This window comes from Cladophialophora bantiana (assembly GCF_000835475.1).
Source record: "Cladophialophora bantiana CBS 173.52 unplaced genomic scaffold supercont1.14, whole genome shotgun sequence".
Classification (NCBI taxonomy): Eukaryota; Fungi; Ascomycota; class Eurotiomycetes; order Chaetothyriales; family Herpotrichiellaceae; genus Cladophialophora; species Cladophialophora bantiana.
In genome coordinates, this window is record NW_015971588.1 from 773,860 (window position 1) to 796,501 (window position 22,642).

At 53.4% G+C, this 22,642-nt stretch overlaps 7 protein-coding genes across 7 annotated transcripts; 4 read left to right on the plus strand and 3 right to left on the minus strand.

Annotated features, from left to right (window-relative positions):
* Nucleotides 1-584: 584 nt before the first annotated feature.
* Z519_09078 (uncharacterized protein) lies at nucleotides 585-1,532 on the minus strand (the record flags this gene model as incomplete). Its single annotated transcript, XM_016766803.1, has 1 exon — nucleotides 585-1,532. One exon carries the CDS (start codon nucleotides 1,530-1,532, stop codon nucleotides 585-587), a length of 948 nt encoding a protein of 315 aa, XP_016617101.1.
* Nucleotides 1,533-4,925: 3,393 nt separating this feature from the next.
* Z519_09079 (uncharacterized protein) lies at nucleotides 4,926-6,605 on the plus strand (the record flags this gene model as incomplete). The annotated part of the gene is made up of 1 exon (XM_016766804.1): nucleotides 4,926-6,605. The coding sequence occupies one exon, from the start codon at nucleotides 4,926-4,928 to the stop codon at nucleotides 6,603-6,605; it is 1,680 nt and encodes a 559-aa protein (XP_016617102.1).
* A 1,495-nt stretch (nucleotides 6,606-8,100) lies between these two features.
* Z519_09080 (uncharacterized protein) lies at nucleotides 8,101-10,083 on the minus strand (the record flags this gene model as incomplete). Its single annotated transcript, XM_016766805.1, has 1 exon — nucleotides 8,101-10,083. One exon carries the CDS (start codon nucleotides 10,081-10,083, stop codon nucleotides 8,101-8,103), a length of 1,983 nt encoding a protein of 660 aa, XP_016617103.1.
* Nucleotides 10,084-10,720: 637 nt separating this feature from the next.
* Z519_09081 (uncharacterized protein) lies at nucleotides 10,721-11,122 on the plus strand (the record flags this gene model as incomplete). The annotated part of the gene is made up of 1 exon (XM_016766806.1): nucleotides 10,721-11,122. One exon carries the CDS (start codon nucleotides 10,721-10,723, stop codon nucleotides 11,120-11,122), a length of 402 nt encoding a protein of 133 aa, XP_016617104.1.
* A 4,353-nt stretch (nucleotides 11,123-15,475) lies between these two features.
* On the plus strand, nucleotides 15,476-16,556 carry Z519_09082 (uncharacterized protein; the record flags this gene model as incomplete). The annotated part of the gene is made up of 2 exons (XM_016766807.1): nucleotides 15,476-15,807; nucleotides 15,857-16,556. The coding sequence occupies 2 exons, from the start codon at nucleotides 15,476-15,478 to the stop codon at nucleotides 16,554-16,556; spliced, it is 1,032 nt and encodes a 343-aa protein (XP_016617105.1).
* A 2,471-nt stretch (nucleotides 16,557-19,027) lies between these two features.
* On the plus strand, nucleotides 19,028-19,957 carry Z519_09083 (uncharacterized protein; the record flags this gene model as incomplete). The annotated part of the gene is made up of 3 exons (XM_016766808.1): nucleotides 19,028-19,493; nucleotides 19,572-19,742; nucleotides 19,815-19,957. The coding sequence occupies 3 exons, from the start codon at nucleotides 19,028-19,030 to the stop codon at nucleotides 19,955-19,957; spliced, it is 780 nt and encodes a 259-aa protein (XP_016617106.1).
* Nucleotides 19,958-20,832: 875 nt separating this feature from the next.
* Nucleotides 20,833-22,320, minus strand: Z519_09084 (uncharacterized protein; the record flags this gene model as incomplete). Its single annotated transcript, XM_016766809.1, has 2 exons — nucleotides 20,833-21,899; nucleotides 21,957-22,320. The coding sequence occupies 2 exons, from the start codon at nucleotides 22,318-22,320 to the stop codon at nucleotides 20,833-20,835; spliced, it is 1,431 nt and encodes a 476-aa protein (XP_016617107.1).
* Nucleotides 22,321-22,642: the final 322 nt, after the last annotated feature.

Here is a 22,642-nt window from a genome sequence, read left to right on the forward strand (position 1 = left end):
GGGTAAGTTCACAGGTATCTCTCAAGAAGCAAATGCGCCTTTACACAGAAAAGCTCGAACAGAGTTTCAGTCTCATCGTGTTGGAGTGGAATGTCTAGAACAGAAAGGTATCCTGAATCCCAAGCAGTGAGGCCTGGCGCCTTCGACCAAACGACGCCCTGCTCAAATGTCAACATGTCCAGCCGCCCTCTGACACCAGTGGGTAATGAGCAGCATGTTGCGCTCATTCATGGCGGTGCCTTGGATATGGGTATGGTGTTCAAGCTTGCAAGCTATGATTAGTGACACACAATACCCCACGACTACAGACGCATCTGTATATCCGTCGATCGCAACCCTTTAGCATGGACCCTTGATCATCGCCGATCGACGCCCAAGAACATATTGGTTGGCGGCACCAGCGGCTTTGTTGTCCCGCTCCCCCGTTAGTAAGTCGGATATCAACTCCGCGACTTTCTCAAAAGACGTACTGGGTTGATCATGCTCGGTTGGCCTTGGTTTAACATGCATAGATAGCCTGCTATCTTCTGCAGTCCATTCCTCGAGAGAAGCCCACAAAATGGAGAGCCGCAGTTTTTTTTTCCTCAGACCACCCGGCATAACCCCCGAGCCGCAAAGGATTGTGTTCTCTGGCACGAGCTGGGATGCGACTTCTGCCCGGCGCGTATGCTATTGGCGATAAAAAGACCACACCTGTTGATTATAGCCATCAACTTCCGATCGGAGCCGTTGGAGACATCAAGACACCCGGTGAAACAGTGGATAGCCTTTAGGTGCGTTTGGGCAGCCGTAAGGTCCTGAAGGTACCAGTTCGTGACACAGTGCAGGAGCATTTCCTGCAGGATTTGTCGGTCGGTCAATGTTCTCGTGTTTGGACCAGCAAGCTGTTCGCGCAGCCGTTGTAGAGACGGTTGCATGTACTTGGTTGCCTTTATCTCGAACTCCTCTCGACGGCTGGGCATATCGGCCCCCATCCTCGCGGCTGTGCATGCAAGCATAGCATATCCGTGAATTCCTCCCACGATCCGTCTTGAGAAGTTTGAAAAATCTTCGGAAGAGACGATCTGGGTGAAGAGATCTTGGCTTTGTGAATGGGCGTGTGACTCTGGGGTTAAACATAGGGAGTTGAAATATTGCAGTAGTTCCTCGACTTCGGGCGAGTTCCCCGGAGAAGTGGCCCGAGGAGAGGGAGAGCTTGCTGACCGGATTCCAGGCTCGGGTTCGCTAGGCCTAGCCAATGCACGGTCCTTAGGCGTTTGTGGCGTCTCACTTCGCAGTGGTGGGGTTGATCTCGGTGAACGGTGCCTGTAGCCGACGGATTGCTTTCGAGGCGATGGCGGCGTTGGGCCTCTTACTAACTCGGTGGTGTCTTCAACTCTGAACATGTGCAGCTGCTTGTTCTTCTGGTTGCGGCAGGACTGGACATGGCTGAGGATAGCCGAGGCGTCTTTTCCATGGCATCTGGACAGAGACGCAGACGCTCTGTCCTTGTTCACAAATAGGTAAACCGTCGGATGTCGACTCTTGGACATGTCGATTGAGGACGACACACGCGTGGATTTACGGAAGGGGATCTGGGGGTTCGGTGAGAAGATAGAGTCGCAATCGTCTGGAGAAAGAAGGAAAGCTGGGACATTGTAGACTTATTATTATCATGCCTCATGGTTGACGTCGGATTGTGTGCCAGTTGTTCAATTTGAGCCTCTGTTTTACCGGCCAGATCGATTTGAATCTGCTGCATCGGATTAGCGAAGTCGAATGTTGCGCTGCTGTCTCGAATTCAGAAGGTGTGACCCTCGAAATCATTGGGCGAGAAGGCTTGGATGCCCGCCGAAAACACTGTCGAGGTGGGCGATCGTTGATGCGGATAGAAAATCCTAATGGGCCACGCCTCAGGAACCGGGGAAACAAACAGGGCACGGGAGACGGCGAGCAATGCTAACAGCGATTGCAGTGTGTTTCTTCGATCGACATAGATAAAAAAAGGTCAGAATTGTACGAAATGGCTGGTGGTACGACTTTCTTTCCCTCTCCGAGACAAGGCCAACAAGGCCTGGTGGTCCACGGTGGTCCGCGGCGGTCCTTCGTGGTCCATAGCGCCAATGCATCCGTCATCGCTCGATTGGCGACATATATTGAACCGTCTCGTCGCTCTCTTCGAGGGGGGCTTTGATCCTTAGAAGTTATCCCTCTTTGGTCTTCGCTTCTAGCTATTACATCGTTGGTTGTCTTCTCAGTATCTAGCTGACTAACAGACACCGGGTGACATGCCCATTGGACTCGGAAGTGCACCACAGTATCGAAGATCAAGAAAATCCCCAGCAGTCAAGATTCAACAGGCCACTCTGTCTGCCCCGTCCCAGTTATAATGTACATGTGCCCCAAGCTTCGAGATGAGCCCGAGCCACCGGAGCAGCCGTTGAAGCTCCGCTCCCCCTATTCGACACCCGAGATGAGCAGCCTTGAAAAGTTCTTCAGGCCCATCAAGGATTCAGGTAGTATGAAGTGAGGACTGGGGCTTCGGAACTATTGTCCGAGAACTGCCTCGAGCCCCGCACAGCTGTTCTGGTATTTCGTGTCCGTTGCTGACAGATGTTGATGTCGCTCGATGCACCTCCAACGTCCACGTGTGTATTGCACAGTCAGGTCGAAGACATATCACAGTACTCGGTAAGCACGACGAAGTCTCTCATCGACAGCTCCCCGCGTTGAGACGCATGCTTGAGCCACCTGTACCCCTCCCGCGTCTTTCGCTGTCCCGACGCGGCATAGCTGCACTTTGTCATCTCATCTTGCCCCGGGTCCCATGCATGCTTATTAAAGAGGTCACTGACATCCTGCTGTGCTGATTTCCGAGGGTTCTCTGGAACTGAGCGGCAAGTCGCGACTTTTCTCAACACTCTTGCGGTGTTGGTTGCCAATGCGTGACTTCTGCTCTGCCCCCGTACCAACCCGCGACTGAATGTCTTTCCTAGCAGCACTGCAGCATGATACGATTCGTCATGATTGTTGATACATTTTGACTCCACTGGACCAGGAGACATTGGTCCGTGAAGCGGAGGCTCCATACCTGGACCACATGGTGATGATATACGACGCCCTCTTTCCGTGGAATTGCGCCGACAAAGCTATCCACAAAAAAAATGGACGACCTTCGCAACGTACCACTGCATGGATATTGTCCGACCTTACGAGACGCGGAGGCTGCAGATTGCGACCACTCACATGAGTGCTATTTAATTTGAATCGAGCACCTACTATCCGGCTAAATTGATAATTGCAACAGCTGGGCAATTTGATAGGACACCAAGTGGACAGATTGACCTGGCTCTGGAGCAATATGGTTCTCATTTCATGTTTTGACTGCGACGTCAACTCTGCCGAAATCCAGACTGTTCAGGCATGGATCTAGATCTCTTTAAGGATTATATTGCGCACGAGGCCATATGCGGATCTAATGCAGAGGGCTGTTGCCTCGCTCAGGACCTAGAGACTATGATAGAGAAGTAACTCCTCATGCTTCCGTTGACAGTGTGGTATCAACGGTTGTACCTACTACTTTTAGGAATCGTCACTGAAGGACCAGGTCCCTTTACACTTGACCAAGAGCCCGCGTCCGGCCGCGGCGGCGGCAAACTGGATGTCTGATTCGAGAACCATGTCATGCTTCAGCATCGGACGAGCCGGGTACATGCATGACATTCTCACCTTGATGGCAGCAGGTCCGATTTGTGTGCTGATATTGGGCTGGAACATCGAGATCTCTTCGCCTTTTTGGCTTCAAGCCTTCAGATCCCTTGCGATTCCGGCCTTGCACGACGAGCAAGAACCATGTATTTCTGGCCTCGTCTTCTGCTGCCAATGTGATCGCTGGTGAGATTCTTGCTCTTCACATACCTTTGCGAAAGGCGCGTTTCAATGCAGCTCAAGACGCCTTTCAGAGACTCTCTCCACAGATTCGTGGCTGACTACAGCCGAATTTGACCAAGTCCATATGAGTTATTACTCGAGCAGGTGGTGATAGGACAATACAATTGAGACACTCACGCGTGACAGGATAAACCAAGGCGTTGCTCTAGGATAAGTCCTTTCCTATAGCAACTAGGTGACAGTGTTCGTCAAATGTTTGACATCACCTTGTGCTTTAGCTGCTCTCGATATCATCTATCTATCAGCGAAGACTTGAAGAAGGGCTCTTGTACGCCGTACGTGCGGCCCTTCAGGACGGCACGAATGCAATTTCATCCTAGATTTTATTCTTCCAAGGTGGCAGCAGCAGAATGTTATTTGATGTGTTTGTCAGCGAGTTAGACTCACGCAAGCAAAATTCCTGTGTTCCCAACTCTCAAGGTACTTGTGTACAGGAGAGGGGCTGAGCTGGGGTTCGCCTGCTCGTAATAACTCGTAGCATTAGGCGTTAACCCCCAGAGACAGCGCCTAAAGCACTGCATTCAGGGGTAACCCATCAAACGAGCCTCTAATCGATATCATCGATTCCGCTTGGGCGAAGATCACCAACTAAAAATGTCACAGAGGCTTACCTCTTGCGTCCATCAGGCTTGTAGGGCATGTCAACCAAGGCCAGGCTTGTGCCTATCACTGCACGTACACAGCCAAATTCAATTGACGATCTTTTGCAAAAATGGCACTGCGCCGTGATGATTGGGTCTCCAGCGTGGCGCAGACGCGGGAACCCGACACTTCCGAGCTTCTTGGGCGGGTGACACTGGCTTGCATCGGCCGGGCAAACGAAGGCAACAAGGCAACATGGGGGGAGAGAGAGTAATGAGACTGCGAGACTAGGTACTTGAGAGCTTCATCGCCGCTCATGGACAACCAGTTGAGTGAGTGCAAAGCAATACCCCCTACCTCGTGCTCTTTGACACGAATCCAGACCGATCCACGCACCAGCTGGTTTCCTCAGAATGCCCTTTTTCTTCAGTGATGCCCGCAAGCGCCGCCGATATGCTGAACCTCCAGCTGCGGTTTTTCCTGTCGCTCCTCCACATCCCCCGCCCTATGCTCTGAATACCTCTCCCGCCATCTACGGAGAGCCACAACCTCAATGGGCATCGCAGCCTGCGACGCAGTTCACGCCAGCCTCGTACTCTTACATGACCTCTACCATCTCTCTACCGACGGTTCAGAGCATCCAGCCAGAATACCGGACGATGCCTCTGCAACCTCAGCATACATGGTCACATCCCTCACCACACGATGTGGACGTTGGCACTCCGGGAGCTCCCATGCCTGTTGAGTTGCGAGACAGGATCGACGACACGTTAGGCAATGTCATATCGCTCATTGATGAAGATGCATTTTCAGGGTCAGAAAAAGAGCTGATGATCACCGTGGGAGAGTACCCCTCCACCGAATTTGCAGAGACACAGGGCACGGATCGGGATTTGACGCGGGCCCTTGGAGGCGTGGAGAAGATGCAACCGAGACAGAGGAAACAAGCGCGACAGAAGCAGACGAACGTCTTCTCGAAACTTGACCTGTACATGAACTCTCGACTGCCGGTGTCTCTGCAACCATTTCGAGTCTACATACCAACATGGCCGCTCCTGTGTCTCGCGGCACAATACTCAAACAGCGCATACGCCTCTCCCCAATCCTCCTCAGAACGCAAGGACTTTGTTTCGGCAGATGGCCGCCTAGGCACAAAGGCCATGGTGATCAAGTCGATCCCGTGCGATGACAAGAAGACCATCGTCTTCGCCATCCGTGGCACAAGTTTGTTCAGTGTGCGCGATTGGGGCGTCAACTTTGATACGGAACCCGTGTCGCCGGTCGGATTTCTGGACGACCAGGGCAATCTCTGCCACTCGGGTTTTCTGCGAGTCGCAAGAGCCATGGTCAAGCCGATTGCGGCTCGACTTCGACACTTATTGGAAGAGAATCCATCTCGATCGAGCTGCTCCCTTCTCATCACGGGCCACTCTGCCGGCGGAGCCGTAGCGAGCCTGTTATACGCCCACATGCTGGCCGAGACCGTTCAATCTGAACTCAACATCCTCACGGGCTGTTTTAAGAGAGTCCATTGTGTCACGTTCGGAGCTCCCCCTGTTACTCTCTTGCCGCTACAAAAGCCCGAAACTGCCGATGGACGATTACGCAAATGCCTGTTTCACTCATTTCTGAACGAAGGCGACCCCGTTGTACGGGCCGAGAAGGCATACGTCAAGAGCCTCGTTGACCTCCTTTCGCGACCAATCCCATCATTGCCGTCCGACCAACCCAAGCCGTACTCAGTATCGACGCTGACGGCGCTCGGGGCGTCTATGTCGAGACTCGATCTCTCACTTACACCCGCGCCGAAGAAACCTAAACCCCCGAGATCCAAACATCCGTCCATTCTACTAAGGAGGTTATGGTGGGACGTCCCTGCTGCGACATTGTCGAATGCAGGTCGTCTCGTGGTGCTACGTGTGCCGGACCGCCCTGGTGCGAAGGAGGCGGACGTGACTGCCTCTCTGGTCAAAGATGAGCAGCTCCGACAAGTCGTCTTTGGCGATCCCCTCGTCCACTCGATGGACCTTTACGCAAAGAGGATCGAGACTCTCGCCGTCCGAGCGGTCACGGGGCGGGGCGGAGCGTGTTGAAATATCCTTGTTCGGAAGGGACAGGGAAACAGGAGCAGGAATTCGTCCGCCATCTTCTCGTATCATTACTACTGCTCCCCCTTTTCTCTATTTTTCCTGATGCTTGTTCTTCGAAGATCGCCACTGTTCTATTGGAATATCATGTAATATAACGATTTCGCGTCGCGACGAAGCACCTTGTAAGTAAGGAGAACAACCTAATTCCACACTATGCTGTGTAATATCATATATGACACACGATGTACGCTATTCATTAACCCATTTATTTTTAATATATACCTCTTCCTCTTCCTCTTCCGCTAATGAATCGCTCGATCAATTCCCGGATATACGAATAACGAACTCCACAGACCAGATAGATAGATAGACGGCGGTGCCAAGTCCCATCACCTACGGGGACACGGATACTTTACTCCTACGCCACCCTGGAGCATAGCATGGCATGGCGTCCAAGTCGGCGTCGGATGCCAAGGGAGTCGTCTGGTGCGACTCTCTCACTCCCCTTCCTATGCGCCGTGCGCTCCGCTGGTGCTGCATGTGGCGAGTGACACTGGATCGAAGTTTGTATCAGCACCAGCACCAGCACCAGCGGTCAATTAAGTAACTTGGTAACTTGGGTGACTGAGTGACAGACAGAATAACTACCAGATCGACCGGACTGCCCGGGCCGGTTCCGAGTTCGAATTCTGGAATCTCTCGACCAGATCGGCGCGTTGCTGCCCGATGGGTGAAGGCTGGGAGGCTGAAGGGTGGATGGAGCGATACTCAATGTCCCAGGATACATTACTGCGGACATCCATGCGTGCACACCCTTTCGTGTTCCCATATTGCCTACGTATTACGTCCGTCCTGACCGGAATCCGGCCTCTCAGAATCTGTGCTGCTGAACCTCGTATTTTTCCTACCCTGCCCTGCCTTACCTTGCCTTTCCTTACCCTGTCCTGGCCTGCAGCAGTCTAACCCCGCGTCACACAGAAGGCACGTCCCATTGTACATGCAATGCATCTTCACAGATATGTCCTTTTTCTCTTCTCCAGAGTTGCGGCCACTGAGGGGCAAAGGACGCAGATCTGGGATGGCAGAATCCTGCTTTGCTACTCGAAGCGATCGACGCTCACAATTCCCTCAACTTACAAACACGGAACATGGACTGGACCCGAGAGAGTAAATGCAATGCTGCCCAACGCCTCCACGAATGACCCCCCGAAGTCCTTTGCCCCCATTATCCCGCGTGGCTTGCAGAAAACGAATGTGGTGAATGTGCTGATGAACATTTCTCCAACCTTTCCGGGATCTTTGCTGCGAGATACCGGAAAGGATAGTCGCCATGATGTCGCCCCTTGGTCGCACCCCCCCCCCCCCCCCCCCCCCCGCCCGCCCCCGGGGGGGGACATAGACCATGACATGCGAAAACCGAGAGGCATGAATTCAGCCGCATGCATCCTCACGATTTTGGCTGTTCGCCACTTCAGAAAACATGGCAACACTGCCACTTTTACACGCCGACGAACTTTTTCTTCCGAGACCCAGGTGCGCCCCAATTCGCAGTTCGGGGAGCCCGGTTCAAAAGTCGGGTTCTGTACTGTTGGAGCGATGTTGGCGTCGGTTTTGACCAGACATCTCGCTGATGAAGAGACTCTCGAGAGTGCAGACGGCCCCGAGGAGCAGGGGTGCTGGGGATTACAGGAGTTTGGGGGATTGACGCTCTCACCGAAAGATCCTTGATTGTTTTGATTCGAGTGGACGCATCAGCCGGATCCGTTGTGCCCAAGCTTGAAAATGTACCGGCCGTATTTGCTTGGACTTCTGGCGTTCCTTGTGCTTGACCTTCCGACGCAGGGACTATGGCGATGGCTTCAGTGGCGACTTCTGGTTCAGTCACTCCTTGTGGTGGCGGAGTTGGTGCCTCTAGATTCATAACAGGAGGTAGCTCTTGAGATATGGGAGATGGGCTATTCACCGTAAGTAGATTTTGCCCTTCTAGATTCGACTCTTGGGTGGGTGGCGGAGATGGCGCCTCTAAGCTCGTGATAAAAGGACGATCGGAAACCACTCTCGACTCTTGAGACAGAGGGGCTGAAAGGTTCACCACATAGAGATGTTGTTCTTCTAGGTTCTCCTCTTGGGCGAGTGGCGGAGACGGTGCCTCTGGGTTCGAAACAGAGAGGCCACCAGAAACCACAATCAGCTCTTGAGATAAGGGGGTTGGGGTGTGCGTCGCAACTAGATCTTGCTCTTCTACAACCGGCTTTGGGGCAGGCGGCGAGTCGTTGGATGTGAAACCCTCCTCGAGTGGCGGCTGCGAGAACAGTAACTGAGTGCTGGAGTCGACATTTTCGCGGCCTGTGTCGATATTTTCGACATTTTTGGGAACTTGGGACTCTGTTTCATTTGTGTCTGGTTTTGTTGTGCAATCGGCGGGTGCAGAGCTCTCGCTTGTTCTTGGTTCTCTGGCGACCACTGCCGTGTCCGAAAGATCATCCTTACGGGCAATTAGTTTGCCTGGGACAGGTTTCGGTGCTTGGCCGTTCTCATTTGTTCTTAGTGTTGTAGAGATCACTACCGTTTCCAGAAGATCATCTTTGTTGGCGATTCGGTTGGCTGAGACGAGTGTTGGTGCCGGCATCTCGATTGTTCTTGGTGTTGTAGTGATCACCGTCGTGTTCAGAAGATCTTTGATGGAATTTGAGAAGCGTCTTGACACTGGTATTGTCAGAGTAGAAGCCTGTGCGCTGCCCAGATCCGCCATCATAGTCCTGCCATGGCAATAAACATGCTGGAAGGAAGGATTTGGCGTTCCCAAGGCTCGTCGTGCAGCAAGGGCGCCGTCATCGACACCTCGTCCATCAGCCGCATTCGTAGGGACGGCATCGACATGCTGGTTCGGAGAGATTTCAGCTTCGGGTACCATGTCCGTGGGGTCTTCGCTACCGCATTGCCTTCGTTTCCGGACACATGCCCATACAGAGGGTGGTGAGGCCGGGCGCTTCGGGCTGGCCGCGGGTGTAGCCTGTCCCTCTCGAACGTGCTGGGACATTCTTCGCAGGGCCCGTCGATCCACGGGTTGCGTGGCTGCGGCTTCATTCTTGAGGAAGATATGTTCGGACACGCCTTGGGGGGCCGGCTGGTGGGTAGGTGCGAAGGTTGCTGGCTGGCGATGTGAGGTCCATTGTCCCGCTTCATTGTGGGGAGAAGCATGCACGAGCACGCCTTGAGGGCGTAGCTGGTAGGAAGGCCCAAAGATTGCTGGCTGAGGCTGCGAGATCCATTGTCCCACTTGCTTGCCGGCCCAGCGTAATTCCTCTCGAGGCGGATCAGAGGTCACTGCAGCATGATCTTGTGCTTGATTGAGGATGAGGTTGAGAAATCCAGTTGGAGGGGTCGGGGCCTTTTTCTCACAGGCGAGAGGGCTCATGGAAGGTGTTCTGGAATTCTTGGATGGCAACATTGCGGCTGGGGCAAAGGACGTAGCACCCATTGCTGCAGGTAGAGGAACGTACTCTGCCATCCTGGGCCCTAGTTGTCACCATTGTCATGGAAAACATCACTGGCAGAATTGGAGCTCCAAGAAAAAAGAACGTGGGTGAAAAGATGGAAATTTAATGTCACACAGAATACGAGGAGTCGGTGAATAGTGTCTTGAGGGCCTGGTATGTACCTCTTGGTACCTCGTATTGTTCAGCCTCCGTCGAGGTCGACTTGATCTTGTCGGATCTCTATCACTGACTATGTATATCCATATGTAGTAGCCTCTCTCGTGGGGTTCCCGAATGTGTTGCTCACGATATTGTCTGTGTCTATTTGCTCTATCAAGAAACATGAACATCCCGCACGCCAAAGAAGACTGCTTTCGGCACATTGTCCGCGGACCCAGGTGGTTACCCTCACCAAATGCCATCCGGTGTAACTCCGGCATCATGCCAACGGCGGCAGAAGACCATCTTTCTCCAATTTGTTGGCTGCCAAAAAGGCGGGGGGTCCGTGCTCGTTGGCCCATGCGTACAAACCCAACTCCTGCATGAATACCATCCTCTACTGCTCGCAGGCGGCAGCACATCCTTTCCTTGCTCTTGGTCGTCACGAACAACTTCTAGATCGAAACCCAGTGCAGCATCATGACCGCAGTAGCCAAAGTCAAATCGCTAGATCATCTAGTCCTGACGGTCAAGGACATTGACGCCACCATCAACTTCTACCAGGATGTCTGTGGGATGCAGCACACCTCATTCCCTGCGGCCACCGATCCCAGCATCACCCGGCACGCCCTGAACTTTGGAAACCAGAAAATCAACCTACACCAAACCGGAAAGGAATTTGAACCCAAAGCAGAGTGCGTCCAGCCAGGGAGCGGTGACCTGTGCTTTCTGGTGGAGGATGATGTGACCGGGGTCCTGGATCGGCTCAAGGAGAAAGGGATCAGTGTGCTCGAAGGTGGCAAGGTGGTTGAGAGGACTGGAGCCCAGGGGAAGCTGCGGAGCGTCTATCTCAGAGATCCAGATGGCAACCTGATCGAGTAAGTGTGCACACGCACCAGACACCTTGGCCTTCCTCGAATCTCCCGCGGCGTCCAAAGAGTTCGCATTTCTGAGCCCCGGGCTGATCATCGTCCCCAATGGGGCCTTCCAGACTGTCCAACTTGATCTAAATTGTCGAGGTGGTGGAAGCGAGGAGGCATGGTATTGACCACGGCAAGGACGGGCAGGCATGCCACTAGGAGGTCGAGGTTCTCACCAACCTCCTACAAAGAAACCATCTTCGACTTGATGCCCCGATTTTCTCGTGCAAGGTTCAGAACTCACTGCCTCGCATTTAGCTGAACTGTCAGGCCTTTGTTACTCATTCGTTCAGCTTTTCCACCCTGTGAAGCATCGTCTTGAACGCTAAGGCCATTGCCCAGCTGCGGGTTGACGAAACGAGCCATGATAGAGGTTTAGCAAACCTTCCCCACTCGATCAGTTGGCATGATGGAGAGCAATGAGCTAGGTGGCTAAGTTTATGCTGTAGCCGGAGGGCGGCTGAGGGGGGCGAGAATACCGAGTCCACACACGACTACCGCAGTAGACGTGACTGGGATAAAACAAGCCGGATCAAGCCTGGAGCCCCGGATACGAGGACCTGAACAGTGACCGCCGTAAGGCGAGGCATGTCTTGAAGAGCCGAGACATGGTGCTCGGGACACTTGATGCCTAACCCATGTCGTGCAGCTGCGTCGAGGGTCAACACTAAAGCTCAGATGGACTCGTGCATACCAGATTGTGTGGGATATTCAGCCTATTCAAGAATTTTCGTCGTCCTACTTGAACGTTGCCGTGTTACTCGCCACTTGATTCGCACGAGGATACGTAATACACCTGCAGGCTTTGATTCGAAATAGGTTAAAGCACTGTTGGTAAAGGGCTAACTGTACAAGAGACTGGAAGTCTGGCCGGTCGGAACGAATCTGATTTGCCCATGCCTCCGGTTTGCATCTGATAACCTCAGGGCCCTCGAGACCTTCAGGTGGCGTCCAATTGGTGTTGATGGTGTTGAAGCCCAAAGGGGTTGGTCATTTTTGCTAGTACACCCAGCGGGGAGAGACAAGGACATACAGTACCTCGTAGATGACTGAGTTATTGAACGGCGCCCACAATTTTGCATCTCGGGACTCGGCCCTAACCTGTTTTGTGACCCGTCAAATTGGGGTCTCTGGCCCAGCAGAGGATCTTGTGTCTGGAAACGATAACCGAGATCACAGCGCCGCACATCTCTTTTTGTGTTCATTCAAGGTGGAGCGTGGCAGAAGTATCGACGCGTGTGCCGTTATCCCTCATGATTGCCTCTTGGAGAAGTTGGTCGGTTGGTTCACCTTTGGATGTCGTTGGTCCTTGGCAGCAATGGATCAACAGAGTCCAGCCAAGGCCAGGGGTTGCTGTACCCAGGTTGCTGTTCCCAGGTCGTCCGTACTCGGTACTCTTCCCTAGTAATATGCAATATGCAGTGCTTAGGGCACCAACATGTGGTCCTACTTAGCTTTGCATCCAGCGCTTAGATCGTCCGGGTTGTTGGCCCGCAGTGTCTTCCCCAGAACCTCCTCCTTTTCTTACCCTTGGAGCAAGGTTCTCTACCACGGGAAAGTGTAAGTATTCATACATGGGAAGACATGGGAGGATGTTCCAGCAATCAAAAGTTCCGAATCTAGGAGCGGTTCCAAGGCGGGAAGTGTTGGGTCATGGCTTGAACTTTGGTCTTCAACACCGCCAATTGCCGCCTTGACTGCGTTGTGACTCGATTATTCCGTACATAGTGCCCTGGTTTGCACGTCAGTGGGATCGGTTGTGATTGGGATATGACCATGTTGAGCCGTGCATGGGTTCCTGCAGGTTGCAGCAACATCAATTCACGCTGGTGATGAACCTAGCCCTAGTCAACCTGGGTGTCTAGGTATGTCAGTCGATTACCACCCCATCGCCTTTGCGGAGCCGAAACTTGCGAGCCGTCTCTTCTGGAGCTTGGGGACGATGCTGGTGAGGATACTGAGGATGCCATCCATACATTAGCGGGACTCCTCCAGCGCCTCCTCTCTCAGTCCCTCCTAAGTTGTTGTCACTCTGTTGAAAACAACCCCCGGCCATGGTTCAAGGGCGATCCTTGTCCGGTGTGCTTTGGAACTGATCTTCCACGCGTGTTGCCGGGCAGTTCATTCACAATGAGGCCGGGAGGGAGTGGGCGACAAGCGCTCGTCTGCCGGGGACCGACTAATAAGTTGGTAAATATCACCGAAGGGTGGATGACGCGCCTGTCAATGCATCAAGGTTGTATGGTTTCATACAGCTCGTTCAACGGGTTTCGGTTTCGGGTCGGCGTGGCCGTGCTACACCACACAGCAGTGAGAAGGCGTCCCAGTGTTTCGCAGCTAGAGCGATCAGAGCTAGAAGCTCTATTGGGCAGATGATGGAGCAGTGACGGACCTCAGCACCGAGGAGGGAGAGTGAGAGCTGGTGGTGACGGCGGTCACTGGTGATGGGGCAGTGAATGGGTTTGTCACTGGGCCTCCAACTTCGGGATTCGGGATGACAGCTCTACCTACCTACCCAGCACCTACCGACCAACCTACCCTCGCTACCTCGTACCATTCTCCCAAGGTACCATTTCACCCATCTCATCCCATCGCTGGTCTTGTCGCTTTCCTGTATCCAGCAATTCCCACAGTACCTCGTAGATGGTCCGTCCTCGAAGCTCTCGCTCCCTCGATTCGTTCTCTTCTCTTCCCAGTCCATTGTTCCCACCGTATAACTCCCATCGCTCTCCTCTCCTCGCTACCCTCTCACCTTTCGTATCACGATGCATGCTTCCAACCCCCCCTTGGCCTTAGTTCGCAGGTCGCTTGGGGGCTGGCGTGGGTTTACTCCTCTCTCTAGTGTTGTCGACCTCCACTTGACAACCTCTCTTGATCAACAAACCCTTCAACGCTGTTGGCGTGCTCGCCTAAACTAACCCTTCCACGCAGCCCGCCCCATGCACCATGCCGAAAGCTACAACTTCATTCTTGGATTCATCAGAGAAATCCAAGTTTCGGAACTGCGGACAGCGGACAGCGGACAACTCTTTACCTTTTGGGACTTTTGGTTTTTCGGTCCTGGAGGCCGATCGGTCGTGCACCTTCTCGCATGTCCCAACCTAATTACCGCACGATCACCTTTTCAACGCGGCAAAGAGAGAATCTATCCATCTATCTTTTCATATAATCCATGTGTTGCCGTCATCATGTGTCATGATGGTGATGGTGATGACTTTTCAGCTAGCCCCTTCACATGTGGACGCTGTCGAGGATGAGGGCGGCATGATACAACATCCACATGACAAGGAGCTCTCGTATAACCCTTGCATCCCCGACAAATCTGGGACTGGCCACACACTCTCTGTGCGCCCGCCCTGAGCCCTCAGAGGCGGGGTTCACCACTGGCCGCTGCAACTGCGCAAAGCAAGGCCCGGCGGTGCTGGCGCTGGTGTTGGTACTGGTGCTGGTGCTGGCATCTTCGCAAACCCGCTACTGCACAAACCGTCAAACTTCTTTTTCGCCCACCGACCAGAATCTGCGCGAAGTCCGACGACCCTGTCTTGCCCTGTCCAAGCCTGTCTGCTGTTCCATTTTCCCATGTTCTCCCTCCTTTCCGAATCTCGGTGCTCGCTCGCTCGCTCTCTTCCCACCCCTCCCCTTCCCCACGGCTATCTGTCGACTGCTCCAGTGCTCCTACTATTCCCCATCTTGCCCATCCTCTAGCGACATCACCTCCCAGGATGTAATGTCGTGGCGCACCGTCCCCGGTCTCGAATTGCGCCAGCTGAGCCCTCGCTAAATGCCATCTGCGATGCCAAGGGGTCGTGCTCGACAAGATTTTCGGTCCAGAAGTCGATCGAGGTTGACCGGCTGCCCTCTGCAGTCCTCTGGTATTTAAAGAGGCAACGCATCGAGCGACATTACCGTCGCAATTTGCGCCAGCCTTCTCTCCAGGTATCATGACTTCAGCGGCACATGGTTCGTCGTCTTCAGTCTGTGTGCTCAGTGGACCACGGCATCCTCCCTCGTTCTCCCTGACTACGGATGCATTTGCACCAGAGGCTATGTACACCTATCCATCCCAAATACCACCTCCAGGCAGTCTTGACCGTCAACACCATCCTTCATATTTCGCAGCTCCTGTGATTTCACCTCACAGTCCAAGCAATTGGGCGCCTCCACCGTTCCCTCCGTTATACATTGCACCTCCTTCTCGTCCTGTGACAGGGCATGGTTCTGAAAACGACTCTGCTTGGTCCCCCTCATCGCAGCCATCCAGATACGGTGCTCCGATCCACAGTCCAGAGACTAACACTTTTAGTGACAGAAGGTAATGGCGGAAGCTCTGTTGAGTCTCATCTTCACTGATCATGGTCTTAGGCCGTCATACGATCTTTCACCGGTAACGGCCTCGTTCAGTCGACTTCAGGAACCAATGGCTCAACCTGAAGGGAGGGCTTCCAGTCCGGTATCTGATGCTTTGGCTGACGATGTCCCTCCCGCCACTGCTCCAATTATGGAATCGCCACCAGCCATGCAGAACGCAGCTCTGACCACGGCCCTGAACCCTAGCCCGCCCCTTGTCGATACTGCCAGGCGATGTCACCTGCATATCAGACAGCAACCGCGAGCCGCGCGCGCTGGACCTGATGGGAAGGATCGAAGGTAAGTCCCCAGAGCGGTTCGACTTGTTCATGGCTGATCAGTCGGTCAGAGCAGTCGATCCACCACCGATCGTGCAGTTGTTGATGGACGACTTTGACCCTGACAATGAGGACGATGTGGCAGAAATCAAATGCCCCTTCTGGGTTGTGTTCTGCCGGCTAGTGGGAGCAGTTGCGGTGAACTCAGACGTCAGCACGCAGTCTTACTTTACTGAAGAAGGCCAAAAGGAAGTGCAACGTCTGCTTTTGGGCACTACGGTTGCAAGTCCTACTCATACTGCTGATGACCCCGATCCCCCCACGATGCCAACGCATCCCGTAACGAGAGATCCCATATCGCGACCTCACAGTCCTACGTCGAGGTTTTTGCCCACCACCGCACGAGGGAGACTGCCAAGAGCGCCACACAACATCCCCGGCGCCTTCTTCATTTTCGCCGATCTCTCTCTTCGCAGAGCGGGCGAGTACCGGTTACAATTTACGCTGATGAAGATGGAGCCTCCGTTACTGAGAGTAGGCGCTACGGTGCCGGCTCATCACGTCGTCACCAGCCAAGTCTTTCGAGCTGTCAACGCAAAGGATTTCGACCAAGTCCAGCCTAGCACCAACTTGGTCAAAGGGCTCCTTGACCGAGGCGCAGGGTTCCCGCTCAAGCTGAAGAAAGGGATCAGGGAGGGACAAAGGCGAAGGAGAGCTGCATGGGATGACTATTCCGACGATGAAGATTCGGGTGACTACGACAATGAGTGATGAAGGATGTCATTTGCGCTGGATGTGAATGCAATGATTGCATCGGGCCCATTCGCGGTACCTGGGAAGCTCCCTTGGAGCAGGTCGACGATGGCCTATGATGGAACGATTTCTGGTTGTTTTCAATATATGACCTACCTTGGGCCACTGGATAATGAAATACGGGCAATTTGGATCCCCAGAAGTAACAGACAAAAGTACAATGGAATTTACGAGGATGTTCACAGTGCATCCGGCGGACAACACGGGGATAAGGCAATGGAGAGATGTGCGAGATGGGCGGCAAGGTTGATTTGTCAAAGGGTGCAGACCGACTATTGTATGATGCAAGGCTTGCAGGTTCTGGAGTCCTGAGCGTTTGGGATATTATTTGTTTGTTTATTTTCCCATACAAACGAGCACTGCGAGGCGTTGAAGGAGTTGAGACGTAGGAGCCAGGAGGTGGAAAAGGGAATCCCCAGCTTGTGCCACAGCCTACGGCATACGACCTGCAGCCGTGTGAATGTTATTAAGGGGCAAAGGAAACCGGAAACTCGGCACCGGGGTTTGGAAAGTCGAAGAGCCAGCCACGCGCGAAAGAAGCCGTCGGAGGGTTTCCAGGCTGCTGGGTTCTGTATCTGTCAAGCATTGGACCGGCCCTACGCAGGGCGGTGATACAGGATGATTGCGTGGTACCTTGGGTACTTATGCGGGAGCTGTGGAGGCCAATCTGAATGTAAAGTCGGTTCAAAGTACGCATGTACTCCCGTCCAGTAGCGGGTACGGAGAACTTGGTGGTGCTACAACATGTGCTACGTACATAGCTACTCGGTAAAGGATGCTTGCTTTGTTGACTGGCGTTGGCTTCGCGGTCTAGATCTCGTCAAAGAGAGAGGGAGGGCGCCGCCAGGTCTAGATGCACCCACAGTGCCTTTCTTGTGTGGCTGCCTCGCTGCCCAACGGCCGCCCCATCATTTCCACACAATCAAGCCACTTACCTGAATTGCTCATCTGCGCCACCGCACAACGTAAATAGTCACGTGAACACGCGAATGCAGGCTTCCCCAGCACACACCCGAGGCAGGATGGGAGGGCTGTTGATAGCAAGAGCGAGGGATTACAGGCTTATTGATGGGATGGCTTGAGGCCGAAAGAAGAGCTCGGTTTAGTGAAGGTTCCGCTGGCGACCCTAAGGGAGACAGAGGCATGCTTTCCTCGCGGGGAACCAACATTCCTCAAAAGCAGCGAGACAGCTTTCCTAAGGCAAAGAAGGCGGTAAATAGGTGGTAGTAATGACTTAAATTAATAGTGCACGCCGTTGCAAACAAAGGAAGAGCAAAGGGGGGAGGAGAGAGGAAAAGGGAAATGGAGGCAGAGACAGCACATACTGGCTCGCTGGGTACGTCTGAAAAGACGCCAAGCGACCAGTCTGAATCAGGCTAGTGCTATCCCGACCACCAACCCTGGGCAACCTGGGCCGCCTGAGCTATCCTCAACCCATCACACAAGGCCAACTGCGAGTGGCTCATCATTGTAAACCTCTCTTATCCAATACTCTCAGATCTGAAGGGGATGCCGTCGCTATGAAGGAAATACGTCTCAGCAGTAGAGACAAAAGAGATTGCACCCCCAGCGGCGGCGAGAATGTTGGATATAAATGCAACGGTCAATGACGCGTGAGACGTGGCAACCAGGCGAACGCTTCCATTTCCCAGATGTTTGCGGTAGGCCCTTGTTCGACACAAATTCTCAAAGAGAGACCATTCAGATACTCTCCCAACGGTCGTGCCGATGTTACTTTCCCTTTATCACTCTGTCAACTGTTTTCACGACGGGGTAATAGTAACTAAAACATTGCGCGATCATCAGTCGAGATTGGAACTTCCCCAAAGACAAGTATCATGTCGGAAGAAAAATTGCAGGGCATGGACAAGACAAGGCAGCCACAATCTACTGGTACGGCCATTCCTTTAAATACTGGCCCATCTTCCCAGATGGGTGAACTCCCGTCCAACAATCTTCCCAAACACTGGAAACAACCGCAAGCCCCAGAGTCCTTCGAAGAACAACACTGTTCATACTGCAAATTGGGCCATTACTGGAACTCAAGTCCTACAGAGCCAGACGTCGAGATGCACCACCCGAGCCCTTCACTTACGAACCTACCTTCACCGACCTTGACTTCCTTCTGCGGCGTCACGCTTGACCAAGCACGCCCGGCCAACTCTCTGAATTTCATGTCATTGAGAATAACAGAGATACGGAGTCTTTGAGCCCGGAATGGATGACCATGGCGGCTGAGATTGGCGGACTCGAGGTCAACGCCTCTTCTCTAAGCTTTTAACATTCCCTACTAGACAAAAACCCCTATAGAGGCTAAAGTCCCTTTCAAAATTGGTCTCGCCGCCGTTCGCGTCAGGATCGGAAATGCACATCTGAGTGGCCAAGAAGCAGGAGTTGCCAAGTTGTCCGACTTTCGTCTATCCAAAGACATGGCCGTCACCTGCACTCACTTCACCGACTGGAATTTGCCTGGCAAAAGTGTCCAGCCCTACTTGAAGGGGCAAAATGGTATTTGTGAAGCCGTTCAGGCCATGTACGTGGCAGGCGGATATAAGTCCTCGTCCATTGTTCAACTCTACGTATACACCACCGACTGGGTCCAGACCCTAAGAATCGCTTTGCCCTCCGCCTTTGGGCGATCCACACAGGCTGCGACCTTGCCGTTTTTCGTATCACAGAATGGCCCGAGGACGACATCGGGAATGATGTTGTTAAGGAAGAGGACATCCATTTGGCCGCACAGGAGGAATGTTGCGGGCTCAGAAACGCTTCCCGGATGCAATTCTGGTCGGTTGGGTACAACCTTGCTGTCGGTCTGGACGACCTTCACAACGCTTCAGAGCTTTTTACTCAAGACGACACGACGGCGAGAAGATGGCGATTTTTCACCGACACGTAAGTTATGATCTTCTACCCACGAACTCCCTCACCAGACCATTTTCCGACAGGAATTTGATGATGCCCCTCCACCAGGTCCGGAGTTCCTTCTAGCGAACATGAGGACTGTCAGCTTCGGCACGAAGATTGGACATCCTTCTGAAGCTAAGCATCACCAGGGGTGCCTTGAGCTAAGCGCATGGTACGGACGATCAGGCCCAATGGTCTGCGCCGAGAAAGACGGAAGCTCGGTCATCATCGGCATGGGTAAGTTGGCTACACTTATTGCCGTCACAAAAAAAAAGGGGCACAAGTATATGTCTGACTTACAACTTACAGTCCAGGGAGGCACTAAAGATTCTGATTGTAACCTCATCTTGCTTTTCAACACCGAAATGCGAGACTGGTTGCAGGCGGCTACCGATCTGAGGGAGAGTTTGAATACACATGCGATTCGGAGGTGCGTTGTTGTGGTCCACTGACCGGCTCACCCATCCAAGGATTCAACGGATAGACCACGTCTTTTGCCCGGGCAGCGGACGTGTCTGCAACATCAGGGAGTGTCGTCTCGACGAATACTAGGATGGTAGGATCGACGACGTGATCGAGATGCTTTGCGTTGCTTTGCTTGGCTATGCTATGCCATGCCGTTGCAATTCTGTTTGCACCATCAGGCAGGGTTGTGTCGAAGAATGCTAGTGTGGGCGGAAATCAAGATGCTGAGCTATGCCATGCCTGCTTTTTGCACGTTTTGAATGTAACTGCTCTACAAAGAAAGTTAGGTAGTCATGCGTTCACAGCTGCAACGCCCCAACTTCCCCCCTCAATGTTTCTTCCCCTCCGTCCTTGGCCCTTCCTTGATCTCGCCTCCCTTGCCCTTCACCAATACATGTGTGATGCTAAATTAACAGCGTTCCGCCCATCCAGCTTCTTCCCAGTTTGCTCGTTCATCTGTGTCCAGGCAAGTACGGAGGCCGCCGTCGCCTAAACCCGGTCGCTGCCTCCATATAGTCAGTGCTCCCAAGAGGGCGTCACGTCCAGCCGAGAGAGACTACTCAACGTGCACGGCATGGACACGCGCGACCCACGGGTCTGAATTCAATGCTGGCTGACTGACTGATTGGTTCTGCTGATCGTGTCTGATTTACTGCCGGTTGATTCGAGATGGATTTTTTTTTCGGAGTCCGTCCCGATCCCTGGGACGCACAATGTCGCGTGCGTGTGAGCTACCGTTGAGCGTGCAGGGTTCGTTGAAGTCTAAGATTACCACAGAAGAGATCGCGGGTCCCCAAGGACACAGAGACAATCTCTTTCCTGTGTCAAGGCGACGCTCGAGATTAGAGATGTTGCTCACCCTCTAGGTTTTCTCCAGCTGGGCCAGAAACTCGTTGCTGGATTTCTCGTATTTTTTCAGAGACTCGTCCGTGTCCTTCCAGGCCTGCTGGAACTCGTCGAGGTAGTTGTGCCACTTGTTCTCGGGGTCGAGGCCCGCCTCCCCGATGCTCTCCTTTGCAAAGTCGATCCACGATATGCCTTCATCTGCGTATCCGTGTTCACGCAACAGATGGGCTAATCCGAGGTACTTTGCGGCCATTGATCCCGTCTCGGGAGCCGACAGCGCCGCGCTGACCGCGAGCCACTCGATGCCGGTCCAGTCTCGACGTTTCTTGTTCGGCTCCGCGGGACGCCATCCGTCTTTACGGAGGTGATAGAATGCCAGTTGCAGCGCCGAGTCCGGGTCACCAGCGCTGGCGGACTGTGTTGCCAGCTCAAGCCACTCCTTTGAGTGCTTTTCGATCACACCGGGCTGACGTAATGCAAAAGGCGCAGCTGCAAGATCCGAGAACTTGAAGAGCCCGTCTCGAATAGCATTTTCGAGGTCTGATTGGACCTGATCGAAAGTTGCACCTGGATCTAGGTAAGACAAGTACGAGTCCGCTGCATCATGGAGCACCCTCCACGGCAATTTGTAATTCTGGAGGAGGGACGGGTTCTGACGACGGAGCTGCTTGCTAGGTTCGACCATGTCGACTAAATCTTTGGCAAGTTTATAATTCTCTCGTGCACTTGCTTCGGTGCCGCGTTTTGTCGACATTTCGTCCAAGTACAGTGTTATTGCTCGCCAATCGCTCCTTTGGAGTGCTCTTGCTTTGATGAAGTCAGAGATTCGCGGAGAAAGGCGATTCTCCTGTCGACCCATTGCGTTTCCCAAGGCGATTTCGGCTGCGGCAGCATCCACGCCTGCGTCGATCTCTCCTGCAAAGAATGCCATCCGCAGGGCATCGCAGCCTTCCTGGCCTTTGCGGTTTTGCGTGTGGAACGCATTCTGGCCCAATGAATGAAACGCCTTGCGCAGAATCTGCGGATCCCGCATGAGAGCCACCTCAGCAGAGCCCAGACCTTCCTCTGACAATTGGATGAACCCTAAGTCCACAGGCGTCAGCAGACGACGTCGTCCTCATAATGAGCATACCGACATACTCTGTTGCGTGGTTGCAGATAGCAAGGCGTTTGCAGGAGGAGCTTGTTTCAGTTCCTGACAGAGAAGCCTTAGCACCTTCACGACGGTCGGAATCGAAAAGAAGCCTAGGCCATGCAATGCACTGGCAAGGTCGGGTGAGGTGTAGTAGTAGCCATCCTTTCCCAAGGTCTGCTCCGATTTAGCCACAGTTTCGAGTGCTGCACCCGGCGTCTTCGGCTTGGCTGGCTTGGCGTAAGTGGGAAGCCGGCTTCTCTTCGCAGCCTGTAGAGGAGACGAGGACCAAGAGCGGTATATGAATCGGAATCGAAGGATTGAAGGACATAATTCATTCCTTAGTCCCGTCGTCCATGGCCCTGTGGACATGTCGCAAAACGTCTCAAGAGCGCTTCGCCACACACCAACTGATCCTCAGGCCCCACTCCAGCTTTTGAATGCTCTGTCCCTTTGAGCAGCTAAGACCATCCAGGCTTTAGAAAACAGCTGAAGCGCAAAGTTGAAGTTGCTGGAGGAGCTTTGCGGACTGTAAAAACTGCTCAGGGCCCACCTGGATTGGACTGAGGGTGACGCCGCCCTAGTTATCGACAGGTTGCAAAAGTGTGGGTAAGGCTGAGCGAAGCGAGTGAAGACGGAGTCAACTTTGGCTGCCAAGCCTGCGGGTGCAAACCGCTTGCAACTTTCCTCTCCG